Source organism: Coccinella septempunctata, chromosome 6 (assembly GCF_907165205.1).
Source record: "Coccinella septempunctata chromosome 6, icCocSept1.1, whole genome shotgun sequence".
Taxonomy (NCBI): Eukaryota; Metazoa; Arthropoda; class Insecta; order Coleoptera; family Coccinellidae; genus Coccinella; species Coccinella septempunctata.
The window spans coordinates 29,901,711-29,922,756 of NC_058194.1; the positions used below are offsets into that span (position 1 = coordinate 29,901,711).

Consider the following 21,046-nt stretch of genomic DNA (forward strand, 5'->3'; position numbering starts at 1 on the left):
CATCTTTTTGGGAATTTTTCGAAGGTCAACTTGCGAGTAGTTTTTCTTCCAGGAAAATTATCGTAGATCTAAATGTGATATATGATCTGAAAGAGCAACTCTTCTAGTCATAAATTTGAGAACTTCATCCATTTCGACGTAACCGTTCAGACTTGAGAAATTTTTAACTGACCCCATATTTTTGGGAATTTTTCGAAGGTCAACTTGCGAGTAGTTTTTCTTCCAGGAAAATTATCGTAGATTTAAATGTGATATATGTTCTGAAAGAGCAACTCTTCTAGTAATAAATCTGAGAACTTCATCCATTCCGGTACCACCGTTCGGTTTTGACGAATTCTCTAGTGAAATTCGCAATTTTTGAAAAATCCCCTTTCCTAGATAAAAATCTCAACGAAGGGAGATAGGCATGTTTCATGAACATCATTTTTTTCTGTAAATCGATCGTTCGATTCGTTCAGAACATAATCGACCCTTACAAAATTATTTCGTTCTCCTTGTACCATTTCAGTGTGACACACTGTATATATTATGACGCCGAAAAAATCTGTTGATCGTTGAATGAGGTATGATGTAAACAGTTTCGTCCTTTACACACATACAGGTGCTCCAAACGCATCAAACGTTGGCAAACAAACAGAACCGAATTTATTTGAAAACGCCGATGAAGGTGACGTTTAAAATCTAAATTTAAATCGCGGTCTACGTAACGACAGGATTCTCGAAGACGAATCACAAGGTATGTCGGGAAGTCCTCCCTCTTAGAACTGATCAATCCTGACCATCTTTCCACTTGTCCTACTCGCAAACAGAAATTGAAAGGTTTCGAATTTTCAGCAAAATAGAATCGATGATTTTCTCAATAGTTCTAGTTTACATCATATCGAATGGTTTTGGAGTTGAAGCGGTAGAATTTAATACAAATTATGGACTTGTCGTCAGACAATTTCCAGCTGGGGAAAACGTCGTTCTTAGGTGCGACAGTGTTGATGAAAAGCACAATTTCCACTATTGGTATCATGTGAATACTGACGACATTATCGGACCTTATCAGGGGAATTTTAACAGACTCAAGTATGGATACGAAGTGCTTTCAGGAAACCTTACCATAAGGGTGAGTTATAAGGTTTTCCCTGAAAAATTCTACTTTTGAATCGCTGAAAATTCCATTCTTTCATTATTTCCAACTCACTTAACAAATCCTCCACAAAATACATCTAAAACTCCAAAGGATCTGTATTTTTTTTGCGATACAAAAAAAATAGATTGATACCTGTTGCAATTATTGTTGTATGTTACGCAAGGAGGGCCGTTTTTTTAATTCTTTCCATTTGTTTAATACCTCCAAGTTTAATAATTTTCGGTAAATTTTTAGAACTATGAAAAAACTACTGAATTACGTATCAGATTTGCGAAAAATCATAAGCTAGGAAGACTTTAAAAATGTATTTTCAAAGTAGCTTCAGAATTTGAATCCGTTCCGAAAATTTTCGATAAAATGGGAAAAAACTATAAATTTTATTGGTTTGTGTATTTATAAATAAGTATCCTTTATTACATATCAGACTTATAATATTTTCGAAAAAGATGTAAGATAGAGTAAAATTTAATACACAAAGAATATTATTTTTTCAATGAATAATTTAATGGAATTGAGTTTTATTTTTGTCTTGTATAATATCACTTATTGGACTGAATAGTATGCATACAACTATAACTTAAATATATAATAATTTTTTGGTTTTGTAGTTAAAAAAATACTAAGAACTAGGGTAAGTGAAAAATTGGGATTTTTGGGATATAATAGCATACCAATGAACAACATTTGGAATATTTCATTGCAGAGCACGACAAAGAGAATAATCAAAAATAGAAAAGAAATTTAAATATATATGCGTTCCGGGTGTAAAGAAAAACACCCTGTAGTTTCAGTAAATATTTACAAATTATTTCCTCCATGTTTATTCGATTTGCTTCATTCAAAAGTTCTGAAAGACTTATATTTCGAAAAATATTTAAAAATGCAATAAAATGATATTATGAGTTGTCCTTACAAAACACTACATATATAATCACAGCATAATAAAGTGTAAAAACTTGTAGAACTTACTACACTTTTAAACCTTTCAAACTTTCAATATAGGTTGTTCCAGCTGTATATTGAGCTCCAATTGGATACAACAACTTCGTTTTTAAGGAGTCGTTGTGTATTTCCAAAGAATTTGTCGCATAATGCAGAACTAAGTCAGTTAGGCTTGGATAAATGTTATAAGGTTCGGCAAATCCGAGACCAGTGCTTCTCCGATGAATAATACAGTGGTTCACAACATCATTACATGAAATAGACAACGCAAGAGCATTCACATTTGTACCCGATTTCCTTATGAGAAAAGTACCATCTGGCGTGTTCATAAGAGCCCTTTCAGCATCCGCTCTGGAATAATTCAACATAAGCCATGTACGTTCGTCATGATGGGGAAAATCCTCCAAATCCTCAGTTTCAGTGGCGAATTCCTCTTTCTCCGATCTGTGAAGAACCTGATTTATTTTCACTAACGAGATCCCTCTATCTTGCAACCAGCGAATGCATTTCTCTTGTTCTTTGATCAAGCTCAAAATTACTAATTTTAATGACGTTATTTCCCTATCTAACGATTTTTTCGCCTCAATCTTCTCTTTTAAATTTTCCGAAAGTTGATCATAGCTCTCTTCCAACAATTTCAGTCTTTTCGATAATAATTCTTGATTTATTTCCAATTCTTTCACCTCGTGAGGTTGAGCTTCTTGATCACATACGATTTCTTGAAGTTCTACTTGTTCCTTCAACATTCTAACTAGTTCCTCATACGCTTCTACGGCTTGTTTCTTTGCCTCCACTTCCTCTTTCGTTTCTGCGAAAGCCTTAGTTAAATCACCTAGTTTTTTATTGTTTATTTCAATTTTTGAAGTAATTTCATGAAGATTGAGCCATAAATTTTCATCTTTTTCCAATTTGGCAGCTTCATCCTCTTGATTATGCTTTGATACTGGATATAATAACTTGATATCAAGTGATGCATTGTAAAGAGATAATGAACAATGTCTAAAATGATTGATTAGCTCGACTACAGAGTCAAATGTGTATGGCTCAGTAAAACCATATTTTCCATTTCGGTGACAAATTTTAATCAATTTGTTTGTACCTCCCTTACGTAACGTTAGGGTGTATTCACCACCTTTACTGGAAGCATCTCGGACAAGAAATGTCCCATCAATGGTGTTCTGTAGCTTATCAGTCACTTCTTCTCTACTTATATTACCCCAATACCATTCTGCATCCTGAAGGGAATTGCTATTACTGGGAAGTGATAGAGGGTCCTTATCAGTAACGGACTTCTTTGAAGTTCTGGGTCCTGAGACAGAATACTTTCTAGGGGGAAGTGCTGGAGCTGGTCCAACCTCTGGAACAGGATCAAGTTTCGAATTCTTCATATTCGAGATGAGATAATTCCCTTCAAGTAGAAACAGGCAAATTCGTGATTTTCAAGAGCATCTCTCTTTGATGCATTAACTCATGGATATTCCCCCAAGCTGCCCATGAATTAAACAGACGAATGATAATCGGATCTACGAAATAAATTGGTTGAACGAAATTTCTTTGTCAATCCATCCCTAACGGAAAATTCGTTACCTTTTATTTGATTACCCCCGAAGTCATATTATTAGTTAGAACTCATCTTCTATAGATAATTTCCAGTGTTTCTTTGTTAATATAGGAGATGAATGACGACTTCTATTCAAAATTAGAAATATTAATATATTTTATTCCTAATCTTCGTTACTTCCGATTTGACACTTTGACAATTGGTGTCATATTACTTTATGAGGTTCTGTGGCACGATTCATAACACTCAATTCTTGTTATTTTTGTAATGTTAGAGATAATTAATTTGAATTGTTATTTCTTACATATGATTTTTTTTCAGTAGAATATAAATAAGCATGACGCAGGATTATACAACTGCGTTTCCAGAGGCGTTAGATCTGATTCGACAAAAATAGCATCCATCGGAGTCAGTGTTGTAGAAGACATAAGGGATACCAAGGGAGAAGTGTGTGAAATTTTGATTTTTTTATGAATCATTAAAAAAAATATGAAATCGTTGCAGGTTAACTCATTGAAAATAATTCTAGCGATTTGCAGTCTTATTTTGTTTTTCTCTTTCCTTTATGCAGCCTATAGTTTATGGAGAGATAGATACAAACATCCGAGATATTTAGGTATATTCATATCCGAAAGGAAATAATTTTCATTTGAATAAAATTTTTGTATTTCAGAGCAATTTGACGACGATGAAGATATCGAGGATAATGGAGAAGAAATTTACAGGGCTCCAAGTACTTCAGGTATAATCAAACCAAGTATTGTTAAAGAAACAACAATAAAAGAGAAGGATTTTGAGAGACCGCTTATAAGCACAGACTTTGAATCTATTCTCGATTCCAGGATATGATTAAAAAAGATCTCGCATTCTTCCCATATTTTTTCCAGACTAAACTGAAAGTTTAAAGCTCTAATTTCAGAAACTACTAGTCTTATTTGAACAATTTTTTGAGTTGAATAGCCCGTTTATTGGGAACAGTTGTAACATATGTGGAATTGTATTACAAACATTGTATTGGTACAGATTTTATAAGAAATAAATTGTCCAAAAAAATTTTTTCTGTCGTTTTTTTCAAATTCAGGATAAAATCTTTTTTGAGCCTCAATCAAAAACTGCCATGGGTCATGAGAATTCTGATGCTGGCAAAACATTATACTAGGCTCTCTATGTTTGGTTGCATACCCTAGTTGTCAGGTGCTGAATTACTATTGTGCAAAAGCAGCAAAAATAATTTTTTTACATCGAAAACAAGCTTGATTTTAATAAGCGACCTCAAAATTTTCAGACAAACATGTAGATATGGTTGCAGAAACTCGGATTATTCATTCTGATTGATAAAATCAAGAAGTATCAGAATAGTCCCGTGAAAAACACTGATATAGGCAAAACATCATACGAGTCTTCAGGCAAGTCCTTGTATGTATAGTTGCCAGTGCTAGTTGTGTGGCGAGACAAAATTTTAATTTGGATTTTTCATTCTGATAAAAAAATAACCAACACTATACATCATTATAAAATTTGGCGGCTCCTGTTTACTTTAGCGCCCACCTTGGATTTTAGTCTTCGATTTTTTCATCAATTTCAATGAATTCGAATGTTAGACTTAAGAGAACTCGATGAGTTAACGTTTTCAGTTAGTTTATTCCGAAAAATGTGGGGAATTTTTCAATTTTCGATGAAAATATAAATAATGGTTTTGAGGTTAGGTTAGGTTAGTTTAGGTTGGGACAGTGAAAAATCATATTTGTACATGAAAATACCATTTTAAGATATTAATTAAACGCATAAACGATTGGACTTAGTTATTTAAGCGCTAAACAGGGAAAATGATACAATTTGATTGAATATTCGCAATTTTCATAGGAACTTCAAAAAATCATATCTCCCAAACTACAAGTCTCCTAAAGTTGAGACATGTACCAATCGATTTTTCATACAATGCTTTATCTAAGATAAAATCGACGACAAATTCGGAGGTGGGCACTAATCTAAACTTTTACCAATTTGGCATACGAAACTTTTTCTATCGCATCCTTTTCAAATTGAGAATTTCATATAAGTTGATTGAGCTCGATAAACTCATAACTGCAATCGGTTCTGCCTTACCAGAAGTATTTTTCTTCGTATTGCCTTTAGACAATTATTCTATAGCGACGATCTATAGCGACGCGACTTCGAAATATTCGGAGAACATGTACGGCACTTCAATATCATAATTTTTTCCTGTCTTTCAGAATTTCGGTAGATGGAAAAAAATAATAGCAGAAGAATGCCGTCAATATTTTGATACAGGCAACACATCATACTGAGGTTCACACTAGACCTTGTATGTATGGTTGCCCATCTTAGTTGTCAACAGTAGTTGTGAAAATTTTTGTAGACGGCAACTGGGGTCATTGACTGAAGTATTCAATCAAAGATTTTACTTTGAATCATTCAAAAAATAAAAAAATCTCTTTTTTCCGCTTTCATAGAAAATCATATGATTAGGTTTCTTCTGTGAATAAATCTGTGGGGTTCTATGAAATTCGCCATATTGTTTTAATGCACAGAACACGTATAATTACTTTATGGTTTACCTGCTTGTGAACTTGTGATGAAAATATAAAATATAGACTTTTTTATTTAATTATTGTCTGACTGAATTGTCACTTGCTGTTTGTTTTATAGTATTTTCACTTCCTAATTGTGATCTTGCTTTGTAGTGCTTTAGAACTATTGATAATACAATGACTACTACATACCAAGATCAATTGAATGGTGACACGGTAGGATAATTTGAATTTTATTTTTACTACTGTATTAGTTCTAGTTGGATTGTTGTCAATTGCATCCTAATATACTGTTTTATTGTCTTCATGAGCGTTTGTCAATTTACAGCCTTCACAAGAAGTTTCGCAGACACAAATCGAAAACCCAACGCAGGATGTTGAAATGGAGGAAACACCAAACCCCACTTCCTCAGTTCCTGAAGAAAAGATCGCGGAGGAATCTAGTAGTAAGTATAACACTTTGTACTGAGAATTAAAAGGTTAAAAGCCTCAAGTACGGGACACCCATACTAATGTGTGATGTCTACTTGAGATGTTGCAGAAATGAGACAGCCAGCACGTTACCAAACTTGGAGTTGATGTTGAATTGCTGTTGTAACCATAGCCTGCATGGTTACTGGTAGGAATTGCCTAAGAATAGTTTACTCGGTGTTCGAATATGTGTTTTGATGTAAATTTAATGTACCTTCAGAAATTCAGATGATTTGAAGAGAAGTTTCAATGGGGTGTCCCATTCTTACTATTGAATTTTCCGATTGCACACAATTTATCGTTTCAATTTCAACTTTTCCCGGAAAAATTCATTTAAAGTGCTCAAAAACGAAAAATGATTGTGAGGATTTGATTTTAATTTTTATTTGAGCATTGGGCAATGTTGACAACATATTTGTTATGTTTGTAAATAAATTAAGATGGCTTAGAGAGAATCTCTAGCTTTTATTTGGTAATGAAGACATGAAATAATTCTTTGACAGTTGTAAGTGCCCACCATCATTGAGTTTGCATTTATTGTATAGTCCAAGTTGAGGAGAATTCCACACTGGATTTCAGTTCTCAATTCTGCATTTCTCGCTAAAAAAGCAGTAGTTTAGTAGTGAAAATGGGAATCCCCATTACTTCCATTGATACGAATAGTTTAGTACAAACACATATTTGTGAAACGGAGTCCATTAGGATGAAATCCCATTATTGAGACATCTCTATTTTCTCTTTGTGTTTCCAGATACATACTATTAGTTGCTCCCGTTCAGAATATCTAACTAGTGCCTTGTCAACCTCTGCAGGACACAAGAGTTGCTGAAAGTTTTTCGTTATTTAGAGAGTAGATAATCTACCTCTCTTTTCTTCAAATCTGAGAGCCAACATTTTGAAAATGATGTGAATGTATGTTCTTTTAATACATCTTTGATCGTTATAGATCAAAGGCTGCTATTTGAATGATTGATCAATTTATTGCGAATAAAGGGGGCCCATAAACATGTCCTAAAAATGTGACAGTTTTCATGCACTCGGTTAATTTATAAACGTTGTTATAATCAATACATCATCGTGTTTTACAGAATATGGTTGTGTATTTTACGAAGAAAATTTGGAAGAAAACTGCAAATTCATGATTTTTTTTTTTTTAATTTGAGTTAAATGAAAAGTTATTGAACGTTAACTCGTGTGGGAGTTGCTCAATCCTGGATTTTGTTTGTCTAAATTTCAGATTTAACGAGAAATTGTTCCACATCTCAGCGTCATGGTGTACTGCGATCCTTAACTGGACAAGTTGGACAGTAGCAATTCGCACGAATGAAACGAGCCAGTAGTTGGATATCCATCTAAATTATTCCGATGTTATTCGAAACTGTTCGATCAGAAAGCTGGTGGTGTTTATTGTGGGAAATGCTTTTATATTTTTTTATGATTTTAGGAATTTCCTGATGACCTTCATGTTTTTTATCATATTTTTGGTGGATCATTTCCTTTTATTTATAGGTTCAGTGAGTAGAGAAGACTTCGGATTTTGCCGGTTTTACTTCAGCGGAAGAAAAATGTAATTTTCCCGATCAACATACGAAAAATTCCCTTTCATATTTTGGAGTTCTTTACTTTGTGTCTGAATTTTCACACTGTGCGGATCTCCTATTAATCGTTTCTCTTGAAAAAAGTTGTTATGTTACAGTGATGAGTTGCACTAAAATACTTTCTTAGGAGTTTTCACATTTGCCTTCATTGTAAACAATAATAAATCAGTGAGCTGATACCAAGCAATATCTACACTGTAACAGGTTTTCATTTGTACTCTGGCACAGAAGAAGTTATTCAAAATTCTTGAATTGAATTCATTGTTTTTTGTTTATCGATTTGCCACACGATAAGAGAATGAAAAAAATTTGGTGTTTTAATATCGAAGATATCCTTTTAATTCATTCATGAATTAATAAAATTTTCTCAGTGGAAATTTTATTCCAACAGCTTTATAACATCTTCTGATGCCATTTCTTCAGGTAGACACTTTGAAATCTCGATGAAACGAATATACTTAAACGACACATTCTGGATGATTTTTTTAAAGGCTGATGTTTGTTTTAGATGGGACACAGGGTGTGGAATATATCTATGATATCAATCAAACCGGTGAAGTAGTTACAGGTGCGTTGTTCATTGTAAATATCTCCCTCGACATAATAATTAATGTTGTGCCTTTTTTTTCAGGTCCAGGTGCCAGAAGTAACTCAATCGCTGGAATTTTGGGTGGCACACTGCCAAAGTTGTCATCGGATCAATCTGACTCTGTTAACAAGGCTAAAAAATACGCTATGGAACAGAGCATTCGAATGGTCCTTATGAAGCAGACTTTAGCTCATCAGCAACAGGTAAGCAAACTCATTTTTATCTTGAAAATGTTTCTGATTTTGTTTGGTTGTGTTCAGTAAATGCTGTCCATTCTACGAATGAAATATCGCTAATTTTTAACAATCGGTTTTTGGATTTCCGAGCCATTCTAGTCCTTTGAATCGGAGTTGATGTTTAAAGTCTGCTTAGAAAGTTCCTTATATGCTTTATTTTATTTGTGATGATGGATTTTTATTGCCATCTCTTGGACTACAAATGAAAATCCCAGCTTTTTGTGCGAAATACCGACTCCAACAAGTCTCAAGGATGCTTCACTAATTTTATTGGCTTGGGATTTGTGTAAACTACAATTTTGATGAAATGAAGCTCGCGAGGTTCATCATATCGAGATCTCTGCTGAATATTCGACTCCATTGCTTGTCTCTTGACTGTTCTGCTCGGAAATGTTAACAGCAACTAAACCGAAGCATCAAAGTTTGTTGTTTCCAATCAGGGCTTGAACTGGTCGAATTCTAGACGCCTTATCTGCGCCCCCATCCCCCATTTGACCACTGAACATGTCGATTTGCACCGGAACTACTAATAAAGTTTTGCTTCGCAGAAGAATAGAACGTTCCAGCGTCATCAAGTGCTAAATTTGATGTGCAGGTTAGTGCGTTAGTTGTTGGAGCCGCAGCGACCGCCTTGGGGGGCGAGAGCTCGCCCCCGCGTTTCTAACTCATTTTAAAATAGAAATAGAAATGTTTTTAAGCAAAATGTCAAAACGGCTCCTCTGTTGCAGCAAATGGCTAGTCAGAGGACCCAAGTACAGCGTCAGCAGGCTCTCGCCCTCATGTGCAGGTTAGCAGCGTTTTTTTAGTATCTTTTCAGGTCAGAGAAATTGTAAGTATCGTGGTTTTAGTCCTTTTTAAAAACGAGAAGTTAGTAGTGGAACAGGGAAAATCATAATGGATATCTTTCTCATCGATTATGATCTTTGAACGTGATATCCTCCAAACAGTTGGTTTTTTTCGGTCATATATGGTATACAAGGTGTCTCAAATGAAAATTGGAGAAAGTTTAAGTGATTTTGTTGAAGGATTTGGTCTCTGAGACATTGAGGAAATTTTGCGTTCATACCGATTTAGTCAATCGAAACTCAAAAACAGAACAAAGACCTAAACCCTATTCTTATAAAATCAAATTAGTGCAACATTTGAAGACGAGTAACTTAGCCCCATTTCGATAAGGTTTCAGTTTACTGAGCCATATACAGGGCGAGTGTTTGACTTGTACAGGGTGGGCAAAATTGGTGATACCCGAATTACAACTTTTTCAGTCCAACGAGGTAGAGGAAAATGCATGGCACATTACGGTTGTTCTTTTTTAAGAAACTAATAATGCCATCAACTGCGTTACTCTATCTTCTTTTGTTTTCGAGTTATAGGTCAAAATTAAAATTTCAACTTTGATCATTATCTCCGTTTCTGTTTAAGCTAGGACGTTGAAATGAAAACATTATACAGACACTTTTTTGATAGCAATCCAGTGGCGTACTGTGATTTTTTCCAACAGGTATATTTGCTGAGCTATAACAAAGATGTATTTTTTTCTAATGAAAACAGTAGTTTAAAATGACTTAGAAAGACTGAGGGTGATGTATGATATATTTCTGAAACAGTATAAAAATGGCGATTCTTTCTAAGTCATTGTAAACTACTGTTTTCATAAGACACAACTTTATGTTATAGCTCACCAAATAAACCTGTAGGAAAAAATCATAGTACGCCACTGGATTGCTATCAAAAAAGTGTCTGTATTGTGTCTTCATTCCAACATCCTAGCACAAACAGAAACGGAAATAATAACCAAAGTTGAATCTCCCAAATTTAAATTTTGGCCTATAACTCAAAAACAAAAGAAGATAGAGGAATGCAGTTGATCGCATTATTAGTTTCTCGAAAAAAGACGACATGAATGGTACATTCATTTTTCTCGATCTCTTTGGGTTGAGAAGTTGTAGTTCAGGTATTACACCAATTTTGCCCACCCTGTACATTCAATTGTATCTCACAAATGATTTCATCGAATGGAACGATAGTTTTCGATTGATACGATGACTCTTCTCCGAACACAAAATTTCACCCACGTCTTCCATTTCTTCATTACATACACTAAAAATACCAGAAATTCAAAGAACCCAACTCTTTAGAAAAAGTTGAACCCAGACTAATGAATATTGAACAATTTTTGAAAATTAAAGTAACCTTCATATCCTCGTATAATGCGCTGTTTCCGACTAATTTGATATTCAAAAATTAAAAATATCTGTGAAATTATAAAAATTGGGCACTTTGGCTGAATATAATACTGTTTAAAAGATCCACAGAATCACATAATATACATTTAGCTTGTTGTTCTGAAGAGAATTTTGTTGCCAACATTAACAATTGTACGGAATGAAACAACAATAATTGATTAATGAATATGAAAGCTAATATGGCTGCTATCATTTTGGAAAATGAAATAGAAATCAAGAGAATAAATTCAATATTCATTCAAACAAAATCGCAGTTACTCATTTAATATATTTTAAATACTACTTCATTCACCAAATTTAATGAAAAAAGGGAGTTTATGGCTTGTTTTCCTTGAATATAGCTTGTTTCCAAGGTTAAAATGGCATATATAATACTTGGAAAAACTTTGAAAGATTTAGATTTGTATGTAGCAAAAATAATATTATCAGGGAATGCAGTACCAAGGTACAAACATCAGTTTAGAACCTTTACAACAGGATATTTTACCGGTGTTGATTCTCATTGATACTGACAGTTTCTATGACTAACAAATCGCATCCGTTTTGAGTTACGGAGAAGTGAAAATAAGTTTTTGATGATTTGTTTTCGGCAATGATGAGGAATCTATGTGGAAATCGACGAGAAAATGTATTATTTTCTCCGGTTTATGACATCTGTCGCTGATAGTATCTGAGCCGATGATATCCCAATATAGGGCATTCTGATCCGAGACTTGTACCGAACTTTCCAGGATTGGAACAATTCGGCACAGTCCCATGGTTATGATGACGATTTACAGACCAAGAAATCGTCGAGGAAATTCAATTTTCTCCGATTCGTGATGGTTATGCTGATAAGATCTGAACCTATCCGAATGCCACAGAGAGAGGGACGTTAAGTGACCAACTTAACCTTAAATTTGATCAAATTAATTCCTTCTACGTAACTCAAACATGTTGTAGCTTCGCTCGTTTTCCCCTGTCGACCCATTCAGAAATTGGCGATTTTGCAGGGTCTACGTGGGCAGCATCAGCTTCGAGCTGAAAGAGGACACCATCAGGCAGTCCTTCCTGCCGTTTGGACCGATCAAGTCGATCAACATGTCCTGGGACCCGGTCACGCAGAAGCACAAGGGTTTCGCGTTCGTCGAATACGAGATACCGGAGGCTGCGCATCTGGCGTTGGAGCAGATGAACGGCGTTATGATAGGGGGTAGGAACATCAAGGTGGTCGGGAGACCTAGCAACATGCCCCAGGCCCAGACCGTTATCGACGAGATACAGGAGGAGGCCAAATTGTACAATCGTATTTATGTCTCGTCCATTCATCCGGACCTGACCGAAGATGACATTAAGAGGTTTGTGAATTTTTACTTTGAGTAATAGTTGGGGAGCCGACGATGTTAAGTCAGGATTTACTCAAGCGTCGTGGATTTTAAAGTTTAGATGGTAGAAAGAAAAAAAAGTTCTATTATGTAAGCACTTTCAGCGGTGGGGAAAGCGTCTGCAGGGTCTCAAAGATGTAAAAAAAATCGTCAGGTGTGCATACTCGAGCGTGTCAGATTAAGATACTGTTTATGCTCTACGTGTCTCTGATAATGAATTCATGTCTATCTGACAGTTTGCGCGGTGGGACTGGCCGTACGGAAGAGTTGAAAATGGTGAAAAAAAATTTCCAGCGTGTCAGATTTTTGGAGGATATGTTAATTGGACCCAAAGGAAGCTACTTTTCAAGGGACTGACAATTTGGACGTGACGGAAGGTCACGGTCACAGCAGTCCTTTGAAAATGTTGAAAAAAAATTCGTTACTTGTACATACTCGAGCGTGTCAGATTTTCATATAGATTATTAATCTCTGTGTTGTAGACGTGTTGACCCATTAATCTGACACTAATCAGGGGGGTTTTATTAATCTGACAGTTTGAAGATAATAAAACTGCTTTTTTTTCGAATATTCCTCTGCCTGCACCTCTAATCGTTTTTGTATTCATTATGAAAGTTGTAGATAATAAAATTCTACACAACTTTTGTCTGAAGCAATTTTACATACTCTTAACCGTTCTCGAGTTAGAGGGCGATAAGGGCGAGGAGTTTAGCCACACATGCGAAAGAGCAAGGTCAATGTAGAATCCCAGTCTAATCTACATTCATCCAATTATCAAAATGACAAGGTATTTCTACGATGACAATTTCGAAATTAGTCACGAAAATTTCAGTGTTGTCTGTGACTGAACTTTAGAATGTACTATTTTCCAACTAGTGAATTTTCGCTTCAACATGTATCGCTAAACGCCTCGCATTGATCTCCATATATCTCAAAAACGTTTGAACGTGGAAAAAATTGCATGGGACAAAATTTGTAGAAAATGTTATGCTCTACAACTTTTATAATGAATGCGAAAAAGATTTGAAGCCCAGGGGAGGAGATAATTCGAAAAAACTGATTTTTGTGACCTTTATGGCCAATTTTCATTGTTTCGGCTTGCTAAAACTGTAATTATATTTTTCCGTTATTCTTGAATCTTTAGCTTCAAAATAAGAAAAAAAGCCACCGCTCTCGAGAATGTACACGTGACGTTTTTTTTTTGCAACTTTGGTGCCCTCCCACACATTTTCGACACGCTTAAATTGTCAGATTAAGAGAATATGTACTTTTCAACATATAATTAACCATATATATCTTAATCTGATACGCTCGAGTATGTACAATGATCGTTTTTTTTTTTTATTATTCTGACAGGCTGTCCTAGACAATTCCTCCTATATACAGGTCCAATTTTTGGTAGAGGTACTCTACAGGGTCCAAGGTATGTTCCCTTATATTAATCTGATACGCTCGAGTAAATCCCGAATTTCCTTCTTCGGCTCCCCAACTATAAGGATTCAAGCTTGTACAGATAGAGGGGAAGAGCTCCAGACTTACCCCAAAGGATTCGTGGAAGAATATTCCGGCTATTCTGAAACGGTCGAGATATCGATGATTTTTTTAAGCCAGTTGATGAATTCTTGTGTTTTCAGCGTGTTCGAGGCGTTCGGACCGATCACCTTCTGCAAATTGGCCCAGGGGAGTACCGGGCACAAGCACAAGGGCTACGGCTTCATCGAGTACGAAACGCTGCAGGCGGCCAACGAGGCCATATCCAGCATGAACCTCTTCGACCTCGGGGGACAGTACCTGCGCGTCGGCCGGGCCATAACCCCGCCCAACAGGGCGTTGGGACCGTCCGCAGGCGCGGGAGCCATGCCGACGGCCGCGGCCGTGGCCGCCGCGGCCGCCACGGCCAAGATACAGGCGATGGACGCCGTGGCCAGCAACGCGGTCGCGCTGGGACTGAAGTTGAACCCGCCCGCCGTCACGACGGCCATACCGGCCGTCGTACCGCCGCCTGGCATCGCCATTCCCACCGTAAGTATACTTCATTCAAATTTATTTTAGCAGTCGGTTGGCCATGACATAATTTTCTCAAGTTTTTGTAACCAGAACGAAGTTAGGTTGGCACTTATGAAATGTCGTTAATGTCATAACACCGTTGCCACAACTAATATCAATTTTTATTACGAAAATGCCGAAAGTGATTGAAAAAAGAGACAGGGTTTCAGGAAGTGCAATTTAGAATTCAGGTCCGCTCATTCAAATAGTTATACCCTGATATTCTGAATCCACAATACGTCAGACGGTAGCGAACATATTCAATGTAAGAGAATTTATATAATGTTTCATCTGAATCTAAACGACATATATTTAAGGTTGATATTTCCACAATCAGAAAGATTGTGAATAAAGAGGATGACAAAGAATTTCCTTCGATTGGGAGACCCGAAAAAGTGGTGGCATTTGAGAATTTTATGTTTGAGTGAATTAATGCGAAAAATTTACTACAGGATTTTCAATAAATGTCATCGGAGAATAAGTTCCCTAAAATGGATTTTTCTATTTTTCATTTGAGTTGTCCTATACAATGTAAATGTCTTAACCCTCTAATGGGAATTCAAAACAAGCGATACGCCCTCTGGTGGCTATTTTCGTGAATAAAAAGTTAAGGCACTTTTGTCATTTGTTTGTTTACATCATAGACCTAATAAAATAAAATGTATTATTAGGTCTATGGTTTACATCGAGGAACGTAGAAAAATGACGTAAAGGCATTAACTTTTTACTTCGAACTGTCACCACTATGTCGCTGCAATCTACATTTGAATTCCCAAATGCCCAAGTTTTTTTTCCTTTTTTATAATTATTTCCGTATAGTTTCAAATTAGCTTAAGTAATCTACATCTTTTTTTCGCAAATAGTTAACTGATTTACATTAACACCTGTTCTCACAAAATGAACCTATACTGAAGGCGGACATGGGCAGAATAATTTTGTAATCACTTATATGCAACCAGTCTCAAGGCGGACTTGGGTATTAGAGGGTTAAGGTACTAATAAATACCTAATTATTATTATTACATCAATGTATTAAGATGAATAGCCACAAATATGCGCAAGTTGCCTTGTTACTTGTTTATTCATGTGAAATTTGTGTTCAAAGGTGAAGTTCATCTTAACTTGAAACTTCCTTCAATTCCTTTTATGTACTTGTATTGATGCATTCTTGTAATTATCTGTTAATTCCTTCGGGAGATACCCATTCCCAACCATTGCATCATATGCATTTCATCTTCGAGTTAATATTTTTGAAATCTACTAATGATGTAGGCCAAAGAAGATAACGAACATTAACTCTCCTCAAGCTAGTGCATATTATGATATTATACTGATCTCTTGTATGTTCCATGCAAATAACTGGATTTGGTATGCCTCAAATCAGTTTGTATAAACTTCAATTATGTTCGTCACATATTTTCCGAAGAGATTCGACATCGTCATAAAATACGTAATAATAGAAACTTCTACGTAGAACGGGCAACATAGCGTTGATTTAAAACCCAAAAATGTTTTGACAAGCTTCATAACCCCACATTTTCGTACTATACAGAGTGAAATGTGTCAAATTTCCATGGCCAACCGACTGCTAAAATAAAAGTGAATGAAGTATATTGCTAATAACCCACCTCCTATTTCTCCCGATTATTATCAAGTATTCTTCGCAGGTTCCCGGTGTCCCCGCTGCCTTACCGGGCGTCGCCATACCAACAGTGCCGAACGCGACGATAGGACCTCCGGTCATAGCGGTCCCGACCATCGGGGCCCCGGGCGTCGCCGTACCCACCATAGCGACCCCGGTCGCGGCCGTATCCGGCGTGGTCACCCCCGCGGTGGTGCCAGTGATCCCGCCCCCCGGCGTTGCCATACCGCAATTCCCGAACGTCATCCAGCCCACCATCGTAACGCCGGTTGTCAGTACCATACCCCAGGCGATCATACCGCCCCCTACGGTCGTGACCCTGGCCCCGCCCACCATGCCGATCACGACGCCCGCGCAGGACGCGCTGAAGCGGGCGCAGGAGGCGCAGTTGAAACAGCAGGAGGAGCTGCAGAAGAAGCTGCTCGATCAGAACGAGCCGCAGACGCTGCAGCAGCAGGAGAACATGTCGATAAAGGGCCAGAACGCCAGGCACCTGGTCATGCAGAAGCTGATGCGCAAGGTCGACTCGAGGGTCGTCATACTTAGGAATATGGTGGGGCCGGACGAGGTGGACGAGACTCTGGAGGAGGAAATTCAGGAGGAGTGCAGCAAGTACGGGGCGGTTGAGAGGGTGGTTGTTTATAACGAGCAACAGTCCGAAGGCGACGAGGACGATGTCATTGTCAAGATTTTCGTGGAGTTTCTCGCGACAAAAGGTTGGTTATACTTGATAGGTAAAATTAAAAAAAAATACTCACCTAAATTCTTCACGTTCATTGTTTCACAGAATTTTCATAACCTCCATTTGAGATCTGAAGTTGCCATAGAGATATTTCGGTGTTTTTGAACTAATTCATAGAAATGTCTATGGTTGTTGATGAAATCTTTCTAAACTCCAGCTGTCAGTGGTTGTCATGTTCTGACATAGACTGAGCAATGTCAGCATGAAATTGGCTTTTTTTTATAGAAAGAGAGAAATGATCGTCGGGAATTTACCTGTCTCTTTTTTGTTCACATAGAGGTGAGTGTAGACCAATCAAAATTCTAAAAAGAGACAACTGCATTCCCGACGTGCGTTTCTCTCTGTCACTTTTTTTGACCGTATTTCATGCATAGATAGAAAGGAAAGGCACAGTCCATGTCTATATGTCTATGTGTTCTGAATTTGGGCCATAGAGATTTCTCAAAATGTTTTTGAACTAATTTTTAGAAAAATCTGTGGTTCGAAATGACAACTCAATTTCGAAATGTTTTTTTTTTGCAGAGGCTGAAGCTGCAAGGGACGCTTTGAACGGAAGGTATTTTGGTGGTAGAATGGTTAGAGCATCCCTTTACGATCAAACGTTATACGATCACAGCGATTTTTCTGGATAGGGCGAATGAACATTTCGAAGTACGCTAACTTTCTACTGTGTAGGATGTGAAATGTTGAAGAATTAGTATAAGATGAAAATATTATTTGCTAATTCTGTTTATATAAAGCTCAGCTTCTTTTCTTTAGTTTTGTATATAAAATTGTAAATATTCCGACTTTGGCAAGAAAATTTCAATGATATTCCTGAATCGAAGCAGCAACTGTAAAATATTTTAATAAATTTTTTTTTCAAATATCTTAGTGTACTTATTTAATATGCCTTCAACGAATGTAAATTGCAGGAGTAAAAATGTTACTGCGGATTCTATTCCAAAGTAACAATCCAAGTCAGTCAAAATGAAAGATTATTTCATAGAAACGTTTTTATTTCGATTTCAATTCATGAAAAATTTTAAGAAAACTAAAACTTCATCTAACAGAGTACATTCAACAACTTAAACGATACACACATTTGTCGATTATTCATCATCCTCTCCTTCTGAGGAACTTTCACTTGTTTTACTATCATCCCCTTTATCACTTCCTGCGGCATCAGGGTTAAAATCTTCATCTGTACTTTCGTCCTCGCTATCTTCCTCCCTTTCTTGACCTTCAGCTTTAACACGCTCCAAGTAAGCATCTGGTGCTGTTTCGTTGTCGGAATCTCCAAAATCGTCTTTGTAAGATGCCTTCTCATTTTTACCCCTGTTTTTAACATGCAGTTTCTTCGAAGCTATGAAATCGAAGAGTTTGGCATATTCCTCTTTTTCGATGCTGCTGAATGTATGAACAGTACCAGACTTTAACTCAACTTCAAAGTCGAAAGACCTCGTGTTACCCCCTCCACGAGCATAATTAACTGAGGCTATTTCATCAAAACGGATGTGAATTGGTGGTTTATGGATGTAAATGAAACCTCGCTCCAAGGGATACAAGAAACCAGCAGCAGCCTTGTAGGAGCATCCAACGGCAGCAGTACCAGTGTGACCAATAAAACTACCTGGTCCGGTTATTTTACGATTAATTATAGCCTTCATAACTTTTCCCAAAACTTCATATGTGGGTCCAGAAATTTCTTTTTCTAACCTTCCCTCAAACTTCGTTTTCAACTCTTCATCTGAGAAGGGAAGTTCAATAGAAGTTTCCTCTTCTTGTCTGAATAAAAGTACCAGAAAATGGTATCTAGTCTGTCCTTGTTTGATTGGGGGATCTAAACTTATAACGAAAAATATTTGTCTTTGATCTCTATGAGGTAAAATGAATAGCCTGAGCACTGTTGACATAGGTATTTTGTAATCGAAAGTTTTACCATGGAGTTGGAAGAATGTGTTGAATATTTTTATATCGTAACGACCACGAGGTGTAAGGCAATGGATTTCCCTGAAAATTGCAATTGCATCACCGGATACATTGATAACACTAGCTTTCTTCATAACATTCTCCTGGAATGCTTCCACAGGATCAACATCTCCAGCTAATTCACTCTGAGGAATGAAGAACCTCATTTCCATTAAACTTACTGGGGCATCATCATTTTGGTGGAATTCCATGGTAATTTCATTTTTACCGGATGTACATTGTGATACATAATTCAGTGGAATTTCAAAAGCTGTCTTCTCTCCAACGTTGAAACTCAGAACAGATCCAGTAAATTTAGCAGTACCCCAATTCCATCCTTTCAAGCTGAGCTCCTTTTCCAACGATGTGATTTTACATGAGGAGGAAAAATATTTGGCCAATTTCTCTTTTTCAGATTCTTTGAAACCAGCAAATCTGAATAAATTACCATTCTTGAGGAATATCCTAAGGCCTAGGGACCCAGCAAAATTTTGAAAGAAAACATCATCTAAATCGCTTACTTGTATCTGTTCTACCTTTCCTGTCTTGCTGTTTTTGAAAGCAATGTTCTGATCGGTCATCTTCAATTTGCCAGGAGTCATACATCCTTTTATTTCAGCTTGTATATCTGAGTATTCTAAGAAGTCCATACTGATTTTTCCTAGGCAAATGGATACTGAATCAAGGCAAACCGTTCTAATGTCCAACGATTAACAACAATTTCTTAAATTTTCACGGAAATCACATATCTATCTATACAACTGAATAAATAAGAAAACAGCGTGCCGAAAATGAGCTGGTTTTCCAATTTTTATTCAAGTTCAACATCAACATTGACCGCCTAATTCTGACATATTTCAAATGTCATCTTCTTCTTGAAGAAGATGACCACTGTATTTTCGATGAAAGAAAAGATATAAATAAATAACTTGGAAAATTTATAAACTATAAAATTGTCACAATTTTAATAACTTCCTTCCATATTATATAATAAATTATTATATTATATTAATAATTCTTCGCTTTCATGAGGAAATTCACCAGAAAATGATATTGTTGGTTGCCTAAAAATCAGGATCTAAAACACAGAATTTTTCAACTTGGGTAATCTTAGATATTCAGGTTTAGATTTTGGAAGGAAAAGCAATATTTGTTGGAATACTCTATTCCTTTATTTTCACGTTTGATAAAAAATTAGAGGATAAAAGCGTTTCAAGTTTATTCTTCAAAGAATTTGATTGGGAATGCAAGTTCTTCAGGGATGGGTTGGCTGCTTGTAAAATTATCTGTGATTTGGAAATATGCTGATCTATATCAGTCAGGGATTTCTCATTGGTTTTCAAAAATTCTTTGATAACATCTTCCATGTCATTATAAAACATGCTATTTGATTCTCCTGAAAAACCACCCAAAATAAATTCAAAAGGAGATAGTAGATCTGAATACATACTCAACTTGAAATTAAGTAAAGACTGGCTTTTACTATTCACTTTCACCTTTTTCGGTTCTTTCACCAATTTCTGAACTGTAGCAGTACTTGCACTAGATGTGCTTTCCTTTTCTAAAATTTTTTCAATCATAATCTGTTCAAATGATTAATGTATTTTTACCATCGCCAGATTCCGCGTCTTCACCAGTAACCTCCAGACATTGAACTTTGTTTGCTATATCCATTGTTATCTGAAAAGTAACTGATTAAATGATATTAAATACAAAATGTGTTTGTATTATATATGTCATGTGATTTTCCGCCTGAAAACTCTAAAAATATTTTCATACGCTATCATCATAAAAGGTGATATGACCACTTTCTTCACTCTCAGTTTCGGAAGCTTCTCCATCAAAGACGGGCATTTCAAATTTTGTTTCCATCATTTATGAAAATGTTTTTGTTTAGGTAGCAGAAAAGTAAGGTTAGGTGCACAGATGTAAATGATTTTTCTATGAAAGATCAAATTGTTATATACAG

The 21,046-nt window shown here is 36.2% G+C and overlaps 5 protein-coding genes across 9 annotated transcripts; 2 read left to right on the top strand and 3 right to left on the bottom strand.

The window, feature by feature from the left end:
* Positions 1 to 743: 743 nt before the first annotated feature.
* Positions 744 to 4,688, top strand: LOC123315221. Its single transcript, XM_044900832.1, has 4 exons — positions 744 to 1,111; positions 3,966 to 4,088; positions 4,146 to 4,257; positions 4,315 to 4,688. Exons 1-4 carry the CDS (start codon positions 848 to 850, stop codon positions 4,488 to 4,490), a joined length of 675 nt encoding a protein of 224 aa, XP_044756767.1. The 5' UTR covers positions 744 to 847; the 3' UTR covers positions 4,491 to 4,688.
* Positions 1,514 to 3,856, bottom strand: LOC123315220 (phosphatidylinositol 3-kinase regulatory subunit alpha-like). The gene is made up of 2 exons (XM_044900831.1): positions 3,668 to 3,856; positions 1,514 to 3,603 (listed from the first exon to the last, which is right to left on the bottom strand). Exon 2 carries the CDS (start codon positions 3,466 to 3,468, stop codon positions 2,107 to 2,109), a length of 1,362 nt encoding a protein of 453 aa, XP_044756766.1. The 5' UTR covers positions 3,469 to 3,603; positions 3,668 to 3,856; the 3' UTR covers positions 1,514 to 2,106.
* A 1,497-nt stretch (positions 4,689 to 6,185) lies between the features above and the next one.
* LOC123315005 (poly(U)-binding-splicing factor half pint) lies at positions 6,186 to 17,995 on the top strand. 5 transcript variants are annotated; one of them, XM_044900525.1, is made up of 11 exons: positions 6,385 to 6,409; positions 6,522 to 6,639; positions 6,726 to 6,812; positions 8,174 to 8,231; positions 8,771 to 8,830; positions 8,894 to 9,054; positions 9,816 to 9,874; positions 12,326 to 12,670; positions 14,332 to 14,719; positions 16,411 to 17,101; positions 17,650 to 17,995. In XM_044900525.1, the coding sequence occupies exons 6-11, from the start codon at positions 8,998 to 9,000 to the stop codon at positions 17,757 to 17,759; spliced, it is 1,650 nt and encodes a 549-aa protein (XP_044756460.1). In that variant the 5' UTR covers positions 6,385 to 6,409; positions 6,522 to 6,639; positions 6,726 to 6,812; positions 8,174 to 8,231; positions 8,771 to 8,830; positions 8,894 to 8,997; the 3' UTR covers positions 17,760 to 17,995. The 5 variants fall into 5 exon arrangements, with proteins under 5 accessions (XP_044756457.1, XP_044756456.1, XP_044756460.1 ...); XM_044900524.1 differs by having other exon boundaries at positions 7,416 to 8,830; XM_044900522.1 differs by lacking the exons at positions 6,726 to 6,812; positions 8,174 to 8,231; positions 9,816 to 9,874 and adding an exon at positions 9,636 to 9,682 and having other exon boundaries at positions 6,186 to 6,409.
* A 112-nt stretch (positions 17,996 to 18,107) lies between these two features.
* Positions 18,108 to 19,932, bottom strand: LOC123315558 (FACT complex subunit Ssrp1). The gene has a single exon (XM_044901301.1). The coding sequence runs from the start codon at positions 19,725 to 19,727 to the stop codon at positions 18,219 to 18,221; it is 1,509 nt and encodes a 502-aa protein (XP_044757236.1). The 5' UTR covers positions 19,728 to 19,932; the 3' UTR covers positions 18,108 to 18,218.
* Positions 19,933 to 20,226: 294 nt separating this feature from the next.
* On the bottom strand, positions 20,227 to 21,004 carry LOC123315386. The gene is made up of 4 exons (XM_044901054.1): positions 20,857 to 21,004; positions 20,688 to 20,757; positions 20,528 to 20,638; positions 20,227 to 20,473 (listed from the first exon to the last, which is right to left on the bottom strand). Exons 1-4 carry the CDS (start codon positions 20,950 to 20,952, stop codon positions 20,241 to 20,243), a joined length of 510 nt encoding a protein of 169 aa, XP_044756989.1. The 5' UTR covers positions 20,953 to 21,004; the 3' UTR covers positions 20,227 to 20,240.
* Between the last annotated feature and the right edge of the window lie 42 nt (positions 21,005 to 21,046).